Source organism: Citrus clementina, unplaced genomic scaffold (assembly GCF_000493195.1).
Source record: "Citrus clementina cultivar Clemenules unplaced genomic scaffold, Citrus_clementina_v1.0 scaffold_3, whole genome shotgun sequence".
Taxonomy (NCBI): domain Eukaryota; kingdom Viridiplantae; phylum Streptophyta; class Magnoliopsida; order Sapindales; family Rutaceae; genus Citrus; species Citrus x clementina.
In genome coordinates this window covers 39,602,486-39,625,287 of record NW_006262339.1, presented here as the reverse complement: position 1 = coordinate 39,625,287, position 22,802 = coordinate 39,602,486, and the positions used below count along the sequence as shown (strand labels likewise).

At 32.3% G+C, this 22,802-nt stretch overlaps 2 protein-coding genes and 2 non-coding genes across 6 annotated transcripts; all 4 read left to right on the top strand.

Annotated features, from left to right (window-relative positions):
* Positions 1–1,729: 1,729 nt before the first annotated feature.
* On the top strand, positions 1,730–12,987 carry LOC18049885 (uncharacterized protein C3orf26 homolog). 3 transcript variants are annotated; one of them, XM_024189549.1, is made up of 7 exons: positions 1,730–2,093; positions 2,314–2,509; positions 2,692–2,764; positions 4,940–4,989; positions 6,216–6,329; positions 6,737–6,828; positions 12,719–12,987. In XM_024189549.1, the coding sequence occupies exons 1-7, from the start codon at positions 1,814–1,816 to the stop codon at positions 12,817–12,819; spliced, it is 906 nt and encodes a 301-aa protein (XP_024045317.1). In that variant the 5' UTR covers positions 1,730–1,813; the 3' UTR covers positions 12,820–12,987. The 3 variants fall into 3 exon arrangements, with proteins under 3 accessions (XP_024045317.1, XP_024045318.1, XP_006443140.1); XM_024189550.1 differs by having other exon boundaries at positions 1,731–2,093; positions 12,712–12,769; XM_006443077.2 differs by lacking the exon at positions 12,719–12,987 and having other exon boundaries at positions 1,731–2,093; positions 6,737–7,134.
* LOC112100591 lies at positions 3,687–3,770 on the top strand. The gene has a single exon (XR_002906959.1). It is a non-coding gene; the product is annotated as a small nucleolar RNA Z122 (small nucleolar RNA).
* LOC112100592 lies at positions 4,006–4,090 on the top strand. The gene has a single exon (XR_002906960.1). It is a non-coding gene; the product is annotated as a small nucleolar RNA Z122 (small nucleolar RNA).
* Positions 12,988–19,358: 6,371 nt separating the features above from the next.
* LOC18049884 (pirin-like protein) lies at positions 19,359–21,409 on the top strand. Its single transcript, XM_006443075.2, has 7 exons — positions 19,359–19,652; positions 19,783–19,832; positions 19,932–19,970; positions 20,095–20,123; positions 20,230–20,292; positions 20,470–20,573; positions 20,666–21,409. Exons 1-7 carry the CDS (start codon positions 19,447–19,449, stop codon positions 21,153–21,155), a joined length of 981 nt encoding a protein of 326 aa, XP_006443138.1. The 5' UTR covers positions 19,359–19,446; the 3' UTR covers positions 21,156–21,409.
* The last annotated feature ends 1,393 nt before the right edge of the window (positions 21,410–22,802 follow it).

Genomic DNA, 22,802 nt, shown 5'->3' with positions numbered 1-22,802 from the left:
AAAAAATTTGACCACCAGTCTCATTTTAAGAATCACTACTCTGTCACAAAACAAATCTCACAATTTGAAAATCGTCAAATCATCATAAAATTAACGAAATTTTAAAAAAGTTCACCATAATTCTCACTTTAAGAACCACTATTATGTTACAGAATAAAATACCATTATTGAGATGGTAGACTCATCCTACGTAGATTCTCGTAATAAGTTAATATATAGTCATAATCGAAAATCAAAGGCGTCGACAATTAAAACAATTCCAGCCGGAGACTGATTTTTCATAATTGGTATTTTAAAAAACTATTATATGATTGAGAGGTATTGTGTACAAACAATTCGGTCCAGCTGTCATCCTTCTTGGCTGTTTCCGTCGAGCGTCCAAATTGAGATGGGCCACCCAACTCCCAAGTGGCTTTTCCTTCTCCTGCCTTGTGGCAGACAATGTTAACTTACAGATTTTATATTAGCGTCTGATCGTGAATTTTTTTCGTGCCTTGTGTTTTGACTTCACGTACCTGTCTTCAGAGTTGGTGGCGGCTCTACTACTTCTGTAGTTTTAACATATAATCTTTCAAATTAACATTTTTATTCTTTGCAAATTTTTGTGAATATTTTATATTATAATAAAATATTATTTTATTCGTATTCATTGTCTTTGAGATGTTTATTGTTTATTTAACATATAAAATTTATAGGAGCACAAATATAACAATATTAGATTAGATTTCAGATTAAATCGGTTAAGAATAAAAAAAAATAGTTGCCGAATGAGAACAATAATATCATAGATCGCAACAATTGAGTTTTACCTTCAGTTACAATATTATATGTTACTCATATATTGAATGATGAATGTAAAATTACTCATTATTATATTTTATCATCTAATAAATAAATGTCGCACTGAATGAGACTAGACCATTACTTTTTTTTAAAAAAAAAAAACAACAACAATTGACATAAAATTAAAAGTCTTGGCTCATTAATTGATGCTCCTTTCGAAAAGAGAAATAAATATACTTAATTATAAATTTATGAAATTAAAAAATAAAAATAAAAATAAAAATAAAAGAGTTGGACTATTGGCACCCCTTGATTAATCTCATAAAACCCATGTTATACTACAATAGTATAATTACTTTTAAGGACAAATTTAACTAGAATTAAACCATTTATATTTTCTTTCTCTTCTCATTTTTATTTTGCTTACACAATATAAACTTTTTTATTATCACTAAAATACTTTGAATTTAAGAAGTAATCCTCTAAGCCAAAATAAAATTCTTGTAATAAACATAACAACTTAATTAAGATACAACATAAAGGAAAAATAAATAAAATAAAATTTTAACCAATTGCAACTAATTTTTTAAGGATTCTCAAACTAATAGCTGAACCCAAAATTTATAGGTAGGATAAAATTGTATTAAACCCATAAAATATTCATTATTTTCTAAGTATAATGTTTTTCTTCCTTTTTCTTTTAGATTTTTTTATTTAGAAATTAAATAATAAAGAAAGTTTGAAGAGAAGAATATAGATATTAAGATTGAAAGAGTGAGAAAATTATTAGAAATCAAAAAAATCATAAAGGAAAAAAGTGTTCATTAAAAAATGATATTTTTGGTATTAAATGAAATATAATTGAAAAATGGGTTTCAATAGAATTTTGGAGGAGTGCTGATAGCCCGACTCAAAATAAAAAACCACAAGAACGGTAAACCGGCTGGCGGCTCAGGCCGAGTAAAGACCGCCAAAACACAAACCCTAGCATTTAAACCTAAGCTTGACAGCAAGCATGAGCCAATAGAAAATGGGAAGTCTAGACGCAGAGAAGCTCTCAAAGAAGAAAGCCTCTCTCAAAGCTAAGCCGAAGTCCGTCGCTCCCAAAGCAGCCGCCATCCCGACCAAGTACAAGAAAAAGAAGGGGCAGAAGAATACTACCAGGAAAGCCAAAAATGAAAACGGCAACGACGAGGTACAAGCACCATCGGCATCGGCATCGGCATCGGAGCAGCTCAGCTTCTTTCTAAACGAGTTTCAGTCAGCCAATGGCATTCAGCTCTCTTCCCTCGAGTTAGAATCAATTAAAGGTCATATCTCTACTCTATTTACTCCTTTACGATAGTGGTTTCGATGATGTCACGGTGAGGGCCATAATGTAAAAGCCATAGACTTGTGTAGGCTACAACATAAAACCTGCAAAAAATAACGGGCCAATAGTAAAATATGCATATGAATAATTAAATTTTCAATTCAGTCCCTTATTTATTTTTTATTTTTTTGGTAATTGTTGTCCGTTAAATTGTGCAGAGTCGAGCATTCTGGAGCTGTCTAGAAGCTTGGATCAAGATTCAAAGTCATTGGGGATGCATATGAAGGCAGCTTTTGGGTCATTATGGAAAGAAGTGCTAACTGAAGGACAGCTATTGGAAGGGAAAATTGATCCAGGGTCTCCGGCAGTTCTCATTATTAGCTCCTCTGCCTTGAGATCTATAGAGCTTTTAAAGTATATCTTTTTTTTTTTTTTTTTCATTTGAAATATACTTGAACATAGCAAAGTAGAATATTAACTAGTGGCTGACACAGTATGATTGCATATTATAAGACATCTTGATTTGCATGTTACTATTAATTTTGTTTGTAATGCTACTCATGCTTTTGCTTTTAACATTTTTTGTGCTACTCTAGGGGTTTGCGCTCGCTGACTAAGGAGTGCCATGCTGTGAAGCTATTCTCAAAGCACATGAAAGTTGAAGAGCAGGTTTTTATCCCTCTTTTCACTAAATTTCTAAGTTTTGTTTTTTTAATTTTAAATTATTATTAGAGTAATGCAATTTCTAGTTATACAAAGCCAGATGCATGAATTTAACCCATCTGTGATTAATACAAAACCTGCCAATGATGTCAACGAATTATGATCTTTGATTATTAGACTATTTAGATTGGTGAATCTGAAGAATGTGTTAGATCATATTTGTAATGGAAATCTAGATAGAACAAACAGGTTTGTAAGTTAATGAGTGGTTACACTCAGATCCATTTTTTTTCCTTATTCCTTTTTTTTTTTTTTTGGGGTCATCTCCTGTTAGTTTGTTATGTAGATATTATGCATCTTATATTTTCCTGTCTTGTATTGGTTGTTAGCTCACAAGGAAGAGTTGAGATGAATTACATTGGTGTAAGTGTCCTTATTTGTTGCATGTGTCGATAAGTGTTGTTGGATCCTTTTTTTTTTTTTTTAATCTCACTGTTGAAGTAACCCTCAAACACTTGCAATGCTCCAAAGTATGTACTTTGCTTGTTATGAAGTTTAAATTTGGGGAGCTTTGATGGAAGTCTTTAATCTGTGATAAACTTGTATAAGTTTGGGACAGTGACAGTTTTGCTTATATTGTAGGATTTAGTGCTTAGACTTCTATAAGTTGTTAAGTGGGCCTTCATTAAATAAATGGTTTAAATGTCAAAATAATAAAACTTAATTCATATAGCTTTCATTTTGTGAAATTTTGCTTAGTGACATTGCTTGTTGTTAGCAGCCTTCGTGTTGTCTTGGAATCAATGACTTCAGACATCGCAGGCCAAGTGGTAGATTCCTTTTGCTGTTACAGAGCCTCTTCATTCCATCTTTCTGTCCTTGTCTACCAATTTGAAATTATTTTCTTGCATTGTTCTTTCATGTCAAGCTTGGGAAATGATGATACAACACTATCACAAAAGGAAACAACGGTGCTGAATATATATTATTTGCACGTCAGTCTGATCCCAAACTCTCAAATGACCATAGTTATCTTCTAACCATCTTGCAAAAATTTAGTTTCTTACACTGTTCTTTTATTGTCATGCTTGGGCAGTGATGATACAAACATAGTATCATAAGGTGGCAATGGTGTTGAATTTATACTATTTACACACCTGTCTGATGATCCCTATCTCTCAGTGATTGTGGTTGTCTTCTAACCATCAGGCATAGATTATTTTCTCACTTTGTTCTTTCACTTCAAGCTTGGGAAATGATGATACAAGCATATTATCTTAAGCTAGCAGCGGTGTTGAATGTATATTATTTGCACGTCAGTCTGATCCCAACTCTGAAAGATTGTGGTTTTCTAAAGCATATAACGAAAATTGAAGCTTTTTGTTCTTTTCTCTCTAAAGGAGGATTTTTCATTTTTCTCTCTTTTGTTTATCAAGAGTATCTATGTTTCTTTTTTGTGAATCCTTGTCCATTTTTGTACTGTTCGATTTTGGTTATTAATTGACATTTCAGATGGGGCATGTGAAGAAAATGATTAGTCTTGAAAATCTTTTATAACGAAAGCCTATACGAAGGCAACAAGATGAAATCTGTTCCATAAACTATCTATGCCTTTTCTTTAATACCCAATTGTAATGTCACTTATTTCATTTTTTCCCCCTTCGACAAACTGTTTGATATTGTCTCTCGAAGGCCATTTTCTATTTCGGGAAACAAAATGGTAAAAACACGTTCAGTAAATTGTTTTGTGAAGATGATTTGTATGTGTAAGCAATTATTTCACATGAGCTTTTTGACATCTGTCATTTTCTGTGCAAGGGCTATATATTTTTGATGAATTGCTTGTTCCTTGTTCAACATACGGGAGTAAAAGTTATTTTGTTTCATCTTAATAAAACGAGCATAAATTTTGTCATCATGAACTTTATGTCTTGTGGTATCTACTTCTTTTATTAACTGGCTTTGAAATTCAGAATTGGATGATAATTGCAAGATCTGTCAAAAATGTTCTGATAACACGTTGGATGATCATCCATACTTAAATTATAGGACCCAAAAATAATAGTTAAACTGCTAGAGTGCCATGCAATTCCAAATGTCTTGCCTACTTCATCTACTTTCTGTTGTTATTCTTGGATTTATGAAGGTATGCTTATTGTTTATCCTTTATGGCTGATGCAGGTATCATTGTTAAAGAACCGGGTTAATTTTGCTGGTGGTACACCAAGCAGGTTAGTTATCAACTGTTAAATACATTCAGCACCTTCTAAGGGATGTCAGTTTCTCATTCATGTTAACATTATCCTTTCAAATTTTTTTATTCAAATTTCAAATTTTATCCTGGAAAATATGGGACTGTTTTGGAGAATGTTTTAACCCTTGGGAGTAAGGAAAACTGAGATGCTTAGGAAGTGTATGGTTTTAGCTCAATTGTGGGTTATTTGGAAAGAGAGGAATTGCTCCATTTTTTAAAGGAGTAGAGAGAAACAAGCTAATTGCTTGTGGTAGAAAGCCCATATTTTGTGGGGGTGGCAAATAACCTGATCCGATCTGAAAAAATTCTGGTTTGGGATGCAGATGAACCCCTCAACCAGGAATTTATCCAACCCGATCGTATCCAAAATTCCGATTGGGCTACACAAAATTTTAAAAAAAATTGTTTGAAATAAAAATGTGAAACCTATAACCACACGCACACACAACACACAACACACAACACACCACTCATCACACAAACACACAATCATATCCAATCACCACATATACACAACGTGCCTCTCACCACACACACACACACAGCCAGTCAGCAGTCACCACACGGCAGCACACACAGCACCGCCATCTGACATGACCCACATGCGCACACAGAGCCAGTCACTGTCTCACGGACGCAAGCTCTGCTGCAGCACCAACCCAGGCTGTCGTGATGCGCTGACATGATCTGCTGCAGCTTGCTCCATCGGCTACCAGGACTGCTGCTGCAGCTTGCTCCATCAGCTACCAGGACTGCTGCTGCAGCTTGCTCCACTGAACTCAATCCAAAATTTTTTATCCGATCCGATCTGAATATAATTCGGATTTGATTACAAGTTCAGATTGAGTTCAGATTTTTCCCAACCTGATTAACCCAAAACCTGATTGGATTGATCCGAACCCAAATTTGTCCACCCCTAATATTTTGCATCACTGGATCCCCTAAGGCCGAATTGCCTGAATAGGATTAACAAAATTATTGAAATGGCTAATGTTCTCAAAAATAAAGAATAGTAGAAAGTGATAGAATTAGAAATGAAATGAATTATTGAGTTATTTGTAACACTTTGTTTGATATTCTTTATTGTACTTTGTCTTCACTTTGTTTGATAGCAGTCTTTATGTTTTGTCAATTATGTATTTAGGTTTGTCAACCATCTTGTTAAATGATATGGTTTTTGTTTCTTTCTTATTTCATTTCCAGGATAAAGAAGTTAATCGACATTGAGGCATTGGGGCTTTCAAGGTTATCTGTGATTGTACTTGACATGCACACAGATGTTAAGGGCTATTCCTTGTTTACACTGCCTCAAGTCAGGTCTGATTATGGGTTGACCTGTTTGCATTATTGTTTGTCTGTTGGTAGTTCTTTTATCTTGCCTTTGTTTTAATTATTTTTCATGTTCTATATTGTAAACTGTAAACACTTATTTTGCGTAATTCGTAACAGCTTTTTGCAAGGTTTATGTTTTACTAAATTCACCAAGGAATTTTAAGTTCTTTCTGTGAATGCACAACAAATTTTAAGAATTGAGAATGAGATTCTTGTCGTTTGAAAAGTAGTGAAAACTTAGGTACTAAGGTTCCATTGTATGAGAAAATATGCATTTATAAATTTAGAAGTGTACATCTCTTATCAATATGACTTTTGCATATATTGTAGTTTTTCAAGGGTGTGCTGTTTTCAACTTATTATTAATTTTACATTCAACTTTTTTTTGGCAGAGATGAATTTTGGGACTTGTACAAAACCTACTTTCACCATCGGCTGCTGCAACGTGATCTACGAATATCTCTATATGGTCCAATTCCTAATGGTAATGAGTTTAAGGGTAGGAGGAAAAATCTTGAGGAATAAAATTTTGTTGGTTTAATGTAAATTTTGTTTGATGCTTATCTTTCAATCAATTTAAAAATTTTCCAAGGGCTACTTTTGTCACAATCCATGTGAAACTTCTCCATTAGCTAACTGTTAGGCCCCATGACATCTAGTTTTCCCCATTGGAGAAGGAAGACTCGGTCAGTTATGGTCGTACTACATTAATGTCGCATTACATTATTATCACACGAGCAATAGGTTGGTGCCAAAAAAAATAAAAGGGACCACAATGAGCTTGGCTTTAGTTCCTATTTGTCAGCTTCAATTCATCGGTCTTTATGGTCTTGGAATGTTAATCCTTAATAGAGGGGGTATATTTTAGATTAAGTGATGTGGCTTTTAATTTCTAGGTCTAGGGGTGGTTCATAAACATGAGCTTGCGGAGTAAAATTTTGATGTGTTCCAAAACTCTAGCTTGGCTTTAGCACCTATTTTGAAGCTTGATGTGAGTTAGTTTTGCTGGAGAATAATACCTATACTTTAAGCTATCTCGCTTGGCTTTAGCATCTCTTAGTTTTTCTCTAGAATAGTACTATGCTTTCCAGCAAGCTCCTGTTGCTTGAAGACTTTAGTTTAAATTTTGATATGACTCTTATCAAGGTTGTTTATATTTACACACGCACACAGAGGCCCAAGCATACGCACATGCACACACATGCATATATATGTTTTAAAGGAAGATGAGCTTTAATTGGTGATTATTTTGGAATTCGAAGGGCTGTGCAAGTAAAAGGTAATTTTCAAAATTCATTATATGAGTGTGCAAAATAATAGATAAAATTCATAACTCAGCAAATAGGTGTGCATAGTGAAATGGGGAAATTTACACCAATAACCATAAAAATTTTTACTTTTTCCATCTTAACCCCCCAAATAAATTTCTATCAACATTAGCCATAAAAAAACCTTTGAGACCAAAATACCCCTCTCTCATCTCTCCCCCAACAATCTCTCTTTCACTCATCTCTCCCAAACTAGGGGTGGGCATATTTTAACCGAACCGATCCAAACTGATCCAAACCGACCATTTGGATCGGTTTGGATCGGTTTCATTAGTAAAAACACTGGTTTTGGTTTATTGGATTGTAAACCGACATCACTCGGTTTGGATTTTGGTTTGGAAGGATTTCAAATGGATTCAAACCGATCCAATCCAAAATTTAAAAAGCTTTAAGATATATGATGTGTCAATTTCGTATTGGATTATTAACAAAGGAAATGTACACTTTCATACACAATAGCATATCTCTTACTATAAAAACAAAAACACAAACCTAATTTTCCAACACTCACAACTGCCTCCACCTCCACCTCCACCTCCAGTGCTTCCTAATTCCTATCATTCTCAATTCTCTCAATCTCAATCTCTCATTCTCAAGTCTCCTGAGGTATGTTTTGATTTTATTTCTCTTATTTTTATGATCTGATGTTGTCATTTCATAACCATCAAACGTCCTCAGTATGGTCAGAAAATATTTTTCATTGAACTTTAATGATTCTCTTGCTTTGTTTGCATGCGTGTGAATGAGAGAAGGAGAAAAGGAGGGGGTGGGCTGCATCATCGCATTATTAAAACTGCATCCTTTCATCCTTTTGAGTTGTTTGCAGTCTCATGTGAATTATCTTGTTCTTCTCTACATCAAATCAGTGATCATTGATGAGGATGAAGCCTTTGGATCTTTTAGTTCTTGCGTTAGAAGCGGTATTTCTGTGTGAACTGTTTCGTTGGATTTTCTTTATCTAGGGAAAGAATTTGGCGAGGAGAGCATAATTACTTCAAAGAATCATTCTGATCATCATGGGGAAAAAATCACAGAGAATTTCTTTATTATAATGTATTATGTTGTGAACAAATTTTGTGAGTTCGTTTTGATTAAACATGGGGAGAATTTCTTTATTAGAATGTATTCTGTTGTGAACAAATATAAAAGCAGTATGTATTTTGTTATTAGAACTCAAATTGAAGATCCAATCGGTTCGGTTTATAAAACAATTATGTCTATATCGGTTTGGGAATATTTCAAACCGATAAGTTTGGATTGGTTTGATAATATGTCTCAAATCGATCCAAACCGAATTTGCCCACCCCTATCCCAAACTGAAGAAACTCCCATAGTCGGCGGCAACATCAACCCTTGTCGGCCGCAGGTCCATTCCTTATCGGCGTCCGATCTACCATCTACAGCCTTCAATAAAACATAGGTTAGTCATTTTATTTATATTTCATTAATTTAAAATGAAATTTTAGAATAATAGTGGTTGTAGTTTGAGAATAATGGTGGTGGTGGTTGTTTTGGGAGTGTAGAACTGTTGCCCAGCGAAGGGCGCTAGAGCGTGCGCCCGTGTTGTTGCACCAGTTTTGGTGCGACAGCACGCCTGTCGCACTAATTTTTGGTGCCACAACTTGGCTGTCGCACCAAATTACAATGGGTTTAATATTTTTTTTTTCGTCAAGTCAATTTATTTTATTTTTGTTGTAAATACAATGTAATAATGTTATAAATATAACATATATATGGCGAAATTAGAATCATCGGATATCGAAGTAGGCATGATGTATTTTCATTATGTCGATCACTTTTCGGGTCTAATTTTGAGCATGTATAATTTATCTTCGGTCGTAAAAGCCATCGAAGAAAAATTAACAAAGCGGCAATTGAATCTGTACAAGAAGGATGTATTTGGGCATTTTTTGGAGAGTTGAAAATTTTCATTTAGTGTGGTAATTTTGCACAATCTTTTACTAAGGCAAGTGACTCATGAAGAAGATAGTCGTGAGGATCAGTTATGGTTTCAAATTGGTGAGCATTTGATTTGATTGTCAATTGTAGAATGATGCCTGATTACTGGACTTTCATATGGTGTTGATACCGAACTAAGAAATAACAAAACGGTGCATAGGCTATGGAATACGTATTTTGGTGGTGTGCATCGCAAGATCAATCTTAAGGAATTTGATGCATTATTTAAGAGTTGAAATTTGAGGAAATAGACGATATAGACGCATTAAAGATTGCACTCTTTTATTTTGCGGATAAAGTACTAAATGCAAGAAAAAAATCACTGTCAAATCAATTTCGATTGGCTTAACGAAGTAGATGATATAGAGTACTTATGAAAATGTCCATGTGGTCTTTTGTCGTGGGAAATGATATACGAGAGTGTTGACGATGCACTGTTCGAGAAAGACGAGAAATTTAAGACGACTCGGTTGAAAAACCCAGATCATAACATTGAAAAGTACAATGTTTACAGCTTTACATCCGGGGTTCAGGTGCGTTGTTTTTTTGTTTATTAATAAGTTTTATAGTATTAAATATTTGATAGTTGTTTTAATAAGTTTTTTACTTTGGTTGTTGCAGGCTTGGATTTATGAAACGATCGGAGGTTTGCCGTCAACATGGATCGTGAAAACAAAGCACACATCGTGCAATGGAAGCCCATACCGTCGTATGTTTATAACAGTCCTTACATGATTCCTCCACTCAGGCGAGGAAAGAACGTCCGACCTTTACCTCGACCCCAAGTCATGGACCATGTTCGTTATATAAACGTTACGATCAATGACGACGGTATGTACGCTCGACCAAACTTACTAATGCCCGGAGGCACCTCAGTGAACACCTGCACGCTCTCCCCCCTAACATCCCCGTGGAAACTATACAATGACGTGGGCGTATAAAAATTTTGATTGCCCACGTCAGTATACACTCCATAGTCATTCGGGGCATGTCCATTCACCAAGATGAACATATTAAACAACTATCAAATTAAAAGTTAAACGACCATAATTATTAAATTTAAATTTGCTCACCACATACGAGCGTCCAGTGGGAGAATTCTTATTTGGACGTTTAGAAAATGTGTCGATAAATCCAACCACGGGTTCTTTAACATCTTTTAATTCTGACTTCAATTCATAAACGTTACGATCAATCTTATCCAGTCGTCGTCACATGTAATCATTAAACTGTTTTGTCTTTGACTATTACAAAAGAAAATAAGTAAAATTTTAGAATAACAGTAAAACAATAATGGATTTATAAAAGAAGAATATCGTATATTATTTATAACCTCAGAATCATGTGCGTCATCAGAGTTGTCTGTCTTTTCCTGATGGTCATCAACAGCCACCTCATCCTTAGAAGTGTCATGACGCTGCTCTGGTGTTGGGTTTGGTATGTCGTCATGCTCGTCTGATTGCCTTGTAACGGACGGCATCGTTTTGATTGAGGGTTGATGCTGTATAAAGTATCATTTAAAATTAGTAAATGAAAAATTAAAAATTTCGATTAAAAAATTTATAGTACTTAAAGGATACCAACTTTATGAACCCAGTCTGGAATGCTTGTCATGTAATCCTTCACAGTGAGCTAATATTTTCTGCTACTTTCCTTTGAATTCGGCTCAAGGGTTTGTAAAACGTCCCCCTGCCATAAATTCAATCCAAAATTTTAAGTATACATAACTTAAATTTAGTAAAGTTAAAAAAATAATTAATACATATTAATTACAAGACGAGATTCGTGGTTGAAGAACGAATAAACCTCAGCAAAGTTGATTACATACGACGGTATGGGCTTCCATTGCACGATGCGAGGAATCTTCTTCTTCGTTTTCACGACCCATGTTGACGGCAAACCTCCGATCGCTTCATAAATCCAAGCTTGCAACAACTAAAGTGAAAAATCTATTAAAACAACTATCAAATATTTAACACTATAAAACTTATTAATAAACAAAAAAATAACGCACCTGAACCCCGGATGTAAAGCCGTAAACATTGTATTTTTCAATGTTATGATATGGGTTTTTCAACCGAGTCGTTTTAAATTTCTCGTCTTTCTCGAACAGTGCATCGTCAACACTCTTGTATATCATTTCCCACGACAAAAGACCCTATGGACGGTTTCAGAAGTACTCTATACCATCTACGTCGTTAAGCCAATCGAAATTGATTTGACAGTGATTTTTTCTTGCATTTAGTACTCTATCCGCAAAATAAAGGAGTGCAATCTTTAATGCGTCTATTTCCTTGAATTTCAACTTCTTAAATAATGCATCGAATTCTTTAAGATTGATCTTGCGATGCACACCACCAAAATACGTATTCCGTAACCTATGCACCGTTTTGTTATTTCTTAGTTCGATATCAACACCATATGAAAGTTCAGTAACCAAACACCATTCTACAATTGACAAGCCAATCAAATACTTACCAATTTGAAACCATAACTGATCCTCACGGCTATCTTCTTCATGGGCCACTTGTCTCAGTAAAAGATTGTGCAAAATTACCCTACTAAATGGAAAGTTTCGACACTCCAAGAAATGTCCAAATATATCATTCTTGAACAGATTCAACTGCCGCTTTGTTAATTTTTCATCAATGGCTTTTACGACTGAAGATAAATTACACATGCTCGAAATTCAACCCGGAAAGTGATCGGCATAATGAAAATACATCCTGCCTACTTCGATATCTGATGATTCTGATTTCGCCATGTATCTGTAATATTTATAACATTATTACATTGCATTTACAACAAAAATAAAATAAATTGACTTGACGAAAAAAAAAAATATTAAACCCACAAATGTTTGGTGCGACAGGCGTGCTGTCGTACAAATATTTGGTGCGATAGCATGGGCGCGCGCGCTCTAACGCCCTTTGCTGGGCAGCGGTTCTACACTCCCAAAACAATAACAACCACCACAAACACCACCACCATTATTCTCAAACTACAACCACTATTATTCTAAAATTTTATTTTAAATTAATGAAATATAAATAAAATGGCTAACCTAGGTTTTGTTGAAGGCTGTAGATGGTAGATCGGACGCTGATGAAGGATGGAGCCGCCGCCGATGCCGACGAGGGTTGATGTTGCCGCCGACTATAGGAGTTTCTTCGGTTTGGGAGAAATGAGTGAGAGAGATTGTTGGGGGAGAGATGAGAGGGGTATTTTGGTCTCAAATGTTTTTTTGTGGCTAATATTGATAGAAATTTATTTGGGGGGTTAAGATGGAAAAAGCAAATTTTTTTATGGTTATTGGTATAAATTTCCCAGTGAAATGCTCCTGAAGAGTTTTTTTTAAGGTGCAAATAGCGCAAAATAGATAAATGCTTTTATTTTTATTTATAATTTTTTTGTTCACCGGAAAGATGTGTAAAACACTTGAAAAGAATACATATAAAATGATTCCTCAGAAGCACTTCAATTCTTAGTGTGTTAAAAAAAACTCTTCGCAATCTCTCCATCAATAAATTTTTTTCTTTCAAAAAAAAAAAATCTCTCCATCAATAAGCAATTAGAATACTTGAGATTTTAAAAAAAATGTTTAAGTTTAATTTAACCAGTACATAATTTCCTTTTTGTTAATTTCAGTGTTATATATCTCTGTCTCTCATACAAGGTCTTCAATTTGGCATTCCCGCAAATTTTGTTAGATTTCCCCCTCTTTTGTTGTATATTTTCAAGTTTTTTTTAATCGTTTTTTTTTTTTTGGGATTTTGGTTGCTTGAATAACAATGATAAATATAAAAATATATATATATATATAAAACGAGTTGCGTCTATAGCAAATAATTTGTGCGGTGCAATAAATAATTTGTGAAATTAAACACCAGAAGCAGTGTTGGAACAAATGCATGATATGATAGACTTTAACTCGATCCAATTTCTTTTTTCATGGCAGCTGATAATTTACAATCTCATAATCTTTTGATTTTTTTGGTAACTAATAATTAACGTATGTAAAAATTAAAAAAAAAAAAAAGATAGATTATGGCTATTCCACTAAAATAATTAACGTATGTAAAAAAAAAAAAAGATAGAAAATTATAGATGACGCAATTTAATAAGACTCATGCTTCCTTCATTTGATTTGTTGGTATGGAGAAGTCAAAAGAGGGCGCATTTGATTTGTTCTTCTATATAAGCATTATGCTATGGCCCTTAGTGGAATAGCCACCCACGCTTCTAGAAGTTGACTTCAGGAATGTTCCAAAAGAAAAGCCACTTATTTTTCACTTTGACGAAAATAACCTTGTTATTATGTACTTTTGCGACGGGGGAAGAGTTAAAAATGCTCCCGTCGCACGTTGCTTTTTTTGTCAAAAAGGAAATTTATTGGATCACTCATTTATTTTGGAATCTCACTTGCTAAGAGAAAGAATTTTTTAAATATTTTATTTACACTGCTTATCATTTATATGGGTGGATAATTCTAATTGGTAGTATAAAGTCATTTTGGTTTGAAATTTTGATACAAATTTATACTTACTGATTTTATCAAATCCTATGATAGAGATGCAAAGCTAACATGTGGCATAATAAAAAAGATTCATACTTCCCCATTTGATCTTTTAAGTTTTTAAATTGAATCCGGTTATATTTTAAAAATTATTTTATATCGTAACTAATCCTTGAAAATTGAAGGAGCTAACCTTGAGAAGTCTCGAGCAATTGACTCCTTGTGTTGTTTATAATCATTGTTTCTTCTCCATTGACTCATAAAAAAAACGTTAATTCTCTTGTATTGTTTATGTGTTATGCTTCTTTTGTGAATCTTGAATGTGTTGGTCAATTTTTTGAATAATCAAATATTGTGTGGAGCATCGTCTTGTTAATCTGTGTACCGTGTAGTGTTCGGCTGATATTGTGCGAGCATTGAGTTAAATGAATATGATTCATTTTTATTTAATGGACGTCTCCAATTAGATGAGTGTCGAAAATTGTGTCACCTATTGAAATTAACCCTTTAAAAAAGTAATTTTTGTAATCTTACAATAATTTTTTTTTAAAATTAATTAATTAAAACTTGTATTGTCATTTATGAGATTGATTTTGAAAGGCTTAAAAAGTGATTTTAAAAAGTTAAAAGTTAAATTTTGGTATTTTTAAATTTTTCTTAAAATCACTTTTGGCAAATCACCCTATCCTATTGCAGATTTTGAAAAGTATGGAAGGAGTGGATTTTCAAAATCTAATTAATTTGATAATCACTTTTATACTTAATATAATTTCATATATATATATATATTCTCACGAGTAATGATATAGTCACTAACTCTTGTACAAACTGACGTGGCATGATAAAATTGGTTGAATTAAATATCTCTTGACCCACATGATTTATTTCTATTATTTTATATTTTCATACAACCAAATAATTACTACCACATCAGTTTGTACAAGAGTTTATGACTGTATCATCACTCTATTCTCACATATATTAGCAAAATTCAAAATTATTCTTATTAATGAATAAATAAAATCATTAACTTTAAAGAAATTATTATTATTACTAATTAGATTGAGATAACAAAATAAAAGATAAAATCAATGATATGAAATATTTATTTGAACTATCAACTATTATATGTACACAATAAAAAAAAATTTATATACATGTTTATTAATGTCTAAACAAATTTTATTTAATATTGTGTTCAATTCAGTTGTTTATATTATTATAACAGTTTAATAGCAAGATTTACCAAACACATGCGACTGTTTTTAAAACTCATAGTATTTTTAAAAATAAATTTTACCAAATGTTTAATTGATTTTCTTCACAGTTAATTATTTTTACAGCACAACTAACCGTAATTATTTTGAAAGTTACAACATCACCAAACTGGTCCTAAAGTATAAACTATAAATTTAAAATTTTGTTTTTATGAATTTATGCAGTAAGATATTGAGTTTCATGTGAATATCAAATTAGTCTGTTCAAGACTTCAAGCAAACACTAGATGCATATCTATAATTTTTCTAATTAATCCACTCTTAGAGGGATGAAAGATGCATTGGTTCCTTCTAGTTTCACAACAAGATTAAGATTAAGGCATATTATTTATCCTAAAGTCAACTTTACTATAATTTTTCTAATTAATCCAGTCTTAAGGGGACGAAAGATGCATTGATTCCTTCTAGTTTCACAACAACATCAAGATTAAGGCATATTATTTATCCTAAAGTCAAACTGATGTGTATAATGATTTATAAATAAAAATTATTTATCCCACAAAGTCGATTGATTGATTTAAGTCAAATTTTTTTTTTTTTTTTTTGTTACTAGAAATTAACAAAACAATAGCTAACCCAATAATTGCTTCAAGCCTTTGAACAGCAACCATTAATATACTCATGATGCAAGTTACAAGGGATCACAACGTAAGATGCAAGTGATGGATAGGGTTAACAAATTAATATCCATTGTTCTAAATTCAAATCCAGTGAAGCAACATCTTTTCACTTTGATATAGAACACAAATTATGAAGATGGAATCTGCAATTCCAAGTTACAATTATAATGAATAAGGAATTGGAATTTAGCTATTTAGGTCTTCAAAGGCATCTTCCGATATGGTTTTATGTAAGTTTAGAATCAATTAAGAAGATAATAATATTCTCTATACATAAAAGAGAAGAAAATAGAAATATGATGATCTCTTTCTCTTTTGGTATGCAATGCATGACGAGACTTGGCAATGCATGATGACCATAATGTTTCTCTTTATTAACTAAAATAAAATATTAATGTTATGACTACAAAATTCTTGTATAAATTATTTTTATATAAATTGACGTAGTAGTATATGATTGGTTAAATAAAAAAATAAAATAAAAGATAAATCAACCTTATACATAAAAATTGTTAAAACAAGAAATGAATAAAATAATAATGATAATAACAACAGCAACAACAAGAGGAGAGGTCAAAGTTGATTTTGTTTCTGTTGTTGAATCTAGCAAACGCAATGCTTAGGTATTATACATGTCATTTGATTTTGTTGGGAGCACAATTAGAAAAAAAAAATGGGTTTTGCTAAATAAAGTGTTGCATTTTTAGTGACCGTCGTCACAATTTTCATATTTTGTTTTTGTTGTTTTTGTTATTGACATTAATATTGTTGTTACACGTTGCATGTATTCCGTAGTACATTACATTTAAAAATACATATTATATATAGAATGAAAAATTGTAAATATTATGCAGGATGATCACGCGCTCCAAAAATACAAAGTTATACATGACTTAAAACTGTAAGCCTTTAAAACCGTGCGGTTTTAAAATTTTTTTGGACTTTTCTGCATTTTAAAATCACTGACAAAAAAACTACTATATATATATATAGAATAAAAATTTGTTATCAATAACAAAAAACTAAAATGACTAATGTAAATATTATGTAGGACGGTCATGCGCTCCAAAAATACAAAGAAAAGGTTAGCTATGGCATTGAATATTGATGACTCATAACACTAATCCTCTTTAATTAGCCTCCGTGAATAAAAAATTTAAATAATATCTTACCTTTACATTAAAAATGCTATTATGAAATCATTTGAATAACAATTCTTGTAAATATCACATCATTTGTTACGGAAGCCAGAAGTTTTTTTTATATAAATTCATCAACACCAATACAAATTAAGTACACAATATTGTTAGTAAGAGCTAGAAAAAGAGAGCACAAAATACAGACGTAAGTATAGAAAATGATATCTTTGGTACTTATTCTCAAGTGTGTAAGGAAAAGGCGAATCCTCATTTCATTATCTCATAACAATGAAGCGAAGTAAGTGAATAATAACAAGAAACATCATGGATCATAACTGATAGCGAGATTCAAAGTTACAAGTGGGGGGATAAAAATTAGTTTCGATAAACATTCACATGAATCAATATCTTCCGAACAATTATGACAATTTTGATAATAACTCTATACAAGTCTATCAATTTTGACGATTGCGGTATACGAGATTCACGATTAGCCCTCAATGACGTGGTCGGATTGGTAACAACAACAAGCTTGTAGCAGCTGACGCCCGGGTTCGAGTCTTGGAGGTAATAAAGGAGGAAAAATAAAAAATTATTTGAGCTTAATTTGCCCGCCCTTTTATTAAAAAAAAAAAAATCACGATTAAAGTGTGTTTTAATTTGATTAATGTCAAAATAAATTAAGGACCTTTTTGTAACCTTAATGTAAGCTTTTGTACCAGAAATAATAATAATAATAATAATAATAGAAGCAGATTCTCATTTTTCTCTCTTTATCTTTTGCGATGCAAATGCACGATGTGAGAGTGTGAGACTTTGCAATGACCCATTATTGCCAGCTAGCAATAACTTGCTGTGTCTTTATTCTAAAAGTTCTCAGTCGAGGAGGACCATAAAATTTCTCGCATGTGCTTTATTATTGTATGTGAGAATGTCCTTGTGCAATTAATTAAAGAATTGGTAAAACAAAAGTGTATGAAATAATAATAATTATTATTATAACAATAGTCAAAAGGTGATTTGTTTGTTCTTTTGAATAAAGCAAACGCAATGCTTAGGTATTATAGATGTCATTCAAATATTAGACCCCATATATAAAAGAAAAATGGTGCATTTACTAGTCACAAAATTAGAGACTCCAACCAAAATAATGTAAAACAACAAAGAAAGGCATTTCTCTCTGAAATTCAAATCCAATTAGTTTAGATTTATATTTTATTTGAAAAGGCATCTGCAGATTTGTTTGTGTAGTGACTAACAAATTGGATTTCTAAGTTTGCTAGATATAATTTTATATGGATTGATTTGGTATCATATTCATAGTTTATATATTGTAGCTTCCAAATTTGAATAGAATCTTACCTTTCCATTGAAAATGTTATTCTTAATTCACCTACTAATTACATCATGGACACTTGAGAAAGATCTTCATAAGTCTACAAATAAAATGTTTATCTCATTGGCATATAAAGAACCAAATCTTAAAGGACTTACCAGTCTTATATGAGATTCACGATTAATGGTATAATATTTTCTTGGCATCATATAGGCCACGAATGTATAATTTTAATTTCCTTTTTTTGGGTTTAATGATATCATCATGATGAGCTTTGTCATTGTCATAAAGGATGGCCTATCCATTAAGTTATATATATATATCCTATTCGTTACTATTAAATTTTACAAGATAACGTACTGATCACAATTCTTAATTTCTCGATTTTGACCAAATAAATGCTGAGATATATGTTTATCAAAATCCAATCTTGAAAAAAAAAATTGTAATTAAAATCCACCCAAAAAATGATATTATGATAATGAACAAATTATATAATTACTTGTTTTGACCAAACTTAAAAGGTATGAATATCGAGCAAAAAATAGAATCAACCGTAAATTTGGAATGTGTATGAATATATTGACTCGAATGAATAGATATTTTAGAGGCCCCCATCATGATCACATAAGCCTGACATCATCATTATGATTGGTCCAAGGATGTATTGTGGACCCCACCCGAAATGTTCCCCCCACATATCCAATTTCCAATCTGTGTACTCGGACTCATCAGACCCAACCAAACACTTCAATTTTAATTTTTAATTTTTTAATTCATAAAAAAATTTTTAAAAAAAAAAAAGAAGAAATTTTGTCTTCCAAAATTCTCCCAAAGACAGTTATATATATAAAGGGCTGTAGTTGTGCAAAGAGAAACATACCAACTTTGCCAACAAAAGGACTTTGGTTCTTGTTGTGGCATTCTATGAGAGCTTTATCAAGTTTTAGAAACAGATTGCCTTTCAAATTATATCCCTCTGCATCAATCGAAAGCAACAACAAGATCAGAAATATCATGTCAGCATCAGACGAGAGCCCTTGCTTCAGCAGGCCAAGAATGGTGGCCAAGAAAGTTCATGGGAAGCTTTCACATGATGGTGATGGTGCTGTTGTTAGGAGAGCTATTGGAAGGTAATAAAATTAAATTGCTTTCAATAGGGGGATGATCTTTTATGATCTTGTTCCCTTTTTTAATTCTTTTTTCTTTCTTGGAGATTTAATTCAATGTTTGTTGATGGGTTCTTGTTTCTTTATTTTTTAGAGGTGACTTGAGGAGTTTGGATCCTTTTCTAATGCTGGATGAATTTTCAGGTATGTGTATATATGTATGTATATAATAGTCTTGTTTCATTATTCATTACTGTATGATTAACAAAGAACATGCATTTCATTTTGTGCTCTTGGTTTCAGTGTCTCCTCCTGCTGGATTTCCAGATCATCCACACAGAGGTTCTTGAATTGAAATCTTTGATTCTTTTTCAAAATGATTTATTTTCTCTGGTTAATGGTCTTTTTCATGATCATTAATGCCACTTTTGAATTTCATTTCATTTCATCAACTCTGTTTTTGCAGGTTTTGAGACTGTTACATACATGTTACAGGTAAGCTCTTATATATTTATTTATTTATCTATCTATCTTCGAAATCTTTACTCAATTTGGGTTTGAATTTATAAGAAACTAAATTCTGGGCTTTTGTAAATTTCAGGGAGGAATTACTCATCAAGATTTTTCAGGCCACAAGGGTACAATCCATACTGGTGATGTACAGGTAATTAAAAAAGAAAAATATCAATTAATCAAAAATCATAAGATGTTTATTCTTCTTATCAGTATCATTTGCATAATACAAGTTCTTTTTTTTTTTTCTTTTTTTTATTGATGAGGCATAATACAAGTTACTATAATTAATCTTTTGATTTTTTATTTTTTTTATTTTTTGGTGCAGTGGATGACAGCAGGAAGAGGAATAGTCCACTCCGAAATGCCTGCCGGTGAAGGCGTACAAAATGGTTTACAACTTTGGATCAATCTATCTTCCAGGGACAAAATGTATGAAACAAACGCCAACTTCAAAAAGCTCTCAAGATTTTATTGCTTCTGCTCATAATTTCACCACTAAGATATGCATTTTATTGTTGCAGGATTGAACCGAGGTATCAAGAAATTCCAAGCGAGGAGATAAAAAGGGCAGAGACAGATGGGGTCGAAGTCCGAATAATAGCCGGAGAATCGATGGGAGTCCGGTCTCCGGTTTACACAAGAACACCGACGATGTTTCTTGATTTTACTTTGAAACCCAGAGCTCAAATTCACCAGAGCATCCCAGAAACATGGAATGCCTTTGTGTATACGATCGAAGGCGAAGGGGTTTTCGGCACGGTAAACTCATCGGCCGTATCAGCCCATAACGTTTTAGTGCTGAGTCTTGGAGACGGCCTGAGTGCTTGGAACAGATCTTCAAAGCAACTGAGATTTGTGCTCATCGCAGGGCAGCCGCTGAACGAACCGGTGGTGCAGTACGGCCCTTTTGTGATGAACTCACAGGCTGAAATTGATCAAACCATTGAGGACTATCAGCTCTGCAAAAATGGGTTTGAAAATGCCAAGTACTGGAGGTCTCAGTCCCAATGAGTGAGAGAGCAAATCCCAATCCCACAACAATCCCAAAAAGAATAAAAAGATAATAATAACAAAAGGAAGCGGCTGTAATTCTATCTATCCCAATCAAGTAGGAAATTGAAAAAGAAAGGCCTTCTAGAAGGAGATTCAAAGTGCATTTTGAGTTGTGTGGGGGAGCAACTACGTTCACCACTAAAGTCATTATGTTGATGGGTCGGCTTATCTTTTTGTTAATCTCTATATATATATATTTTTTTTTTCTTTTCTTTTCAGCAAGATTTTTATAATCATTCTGTTGTAGTTCATGATTAGAATTTGAATCTGACTCCTATTATTATTATTATTATTATTGTTTTTTTAAATTTTCTTTAATCTTTAAGATTGTTTCTGTTTGATGGATTGATCATGAATGGTGGTAGGGTTGGCCTTTTCTTGTGATTTGGTTTCCCACCTACAAAATATAAATGCAATTGCTTGAAGTCTTGTTGAACCATTTGCCCTAACATAATACTTCCCACAAATAAAATTGGCATATATATGTATAATTTGGTCACAAGCGAGGTTCTAGATTCTAGAATATGATCCGAAAGATTGCTACCGAGATGTAGATTCACGTAGTCACATCATGTGCCAGAAATGAGTGTTATGTCATTCGACTTATTGTTAATACTTATTTGAGTTCTTATGGAAAAGGTCTTTCTTTTACAATATTGTTAAGGCAATGGGAAAGGATTTTCGACCTAGTCTTGATAGATTTATGAACCATACCATTAATGAATCATAATGTCTCTGTAGATTGTGAGGAACGCCATTAACATGAATTTGTGGTCTTATGACAATTGCTCAACAGTCTATGGTGGAGCTTTACAACAAATAGATCTTCCTAGAGAAACTTTCAACGTGTGAAATACTAAAATTTCTAAGTACTTTTTCGATATATGGATCCAATAAAAATTTAATATTTTTCTATTCTAAGTTCTAACCAAAATTCTACTTAGCTTGAACTCCCAATTGAACCTTTGTTTCCTGCGTAAGCAAAGACTAGGGTCACGTCACGCTATTCTAGAAGCAATAGAAGTATTCAAACGATTTGTAGCATTTGGCATGCACGATATGAGGAGGATGAAATGTGATAGAATGAGATGGAATAGAATAAGATTTTATTTAATACTGTTTTATATTTGGTATAATTCATAATTAGAGTGGAATAGATAGTTATTTAACACATCAATTTTTTATTACTATTATTGAAATTAATTAAAATAAATAAATATTTAGTTAATCATAGTTTAATTGAATCAATACAAACGAAAAATTCATTTAATATAAAGTTAAAAAACATTTTTAATTATAATTTAATATTTTTATTTATAATAATTTATATTATAATATTATAATTTACAAGTTGTTGTTGTTGTTATTATTATTATTATAAACTAAAATTTTGTATTATTAATTATAACAATCAACCTCAATGATATTAATGAAATATAAATAATAATTTAAATTTCTGATATTTATATTATTGTTATATAACGATATATTATTTTATAAAAATATATATTTTGAATATTAATTTAACAATTAATTTAAAATGTAAAAATGAAATTATAAAAATATTTAATAATTATATAAATTAAAATAGGATCATAGTTTAAT

What these genes read in the sequence shown, in the direction of transcription:
- LOC18049885 (XM_024189549.1), top strand. Translation starts at nt 1,814, where the DNA reads ATGGGAAGTCTAGACGCAGAGAAGCTCTCAAAGAAGAAAGCCTCTCTC. An exon ending in AGATCTATAGAGCTTTTAAA is followed by an intron (nt 2,510 to 2,691) that starts GTATATCTTTTT and finishes GTGCTACTCTAG; the next exon opens with GGGTTTGCGCTCGCTGACTA. An exon ending in GCTGGTGGTACACCAAGCAG is followed by an intron (nt 4,990 to 6,215) that starts GTTAGTTATCAA and finishes TTTCATTTCCAG; the next exon opens with GATAAAGAAGTTAATCGACA.
- LOC18049884 (XM_006443075.2), top strand. Translation starts at nt 19,447, where the DNA reads ATGAGAGCTTTATCAAGTTTTAGAAACAGATTGCCTTTCAAATTATAT. An exon ending in CTGTTACATACATGTTACAG is followed by an intron (nt 20,124 to 20,229) that starts GTAAGCTCTTAT and finishes TGTAAATTTCAG; the next exon opens with GGAGGAATTACTCATCAAGA. An exon ending in CTATCTTCCAGGGACAAAAT is followed by an intron (nt 20,574 to 20,665) that starts GTATGAAACAAA and finishes TTATTGTTGCAG; the next exon opens with GATTGAACCGAGGTATCAAG.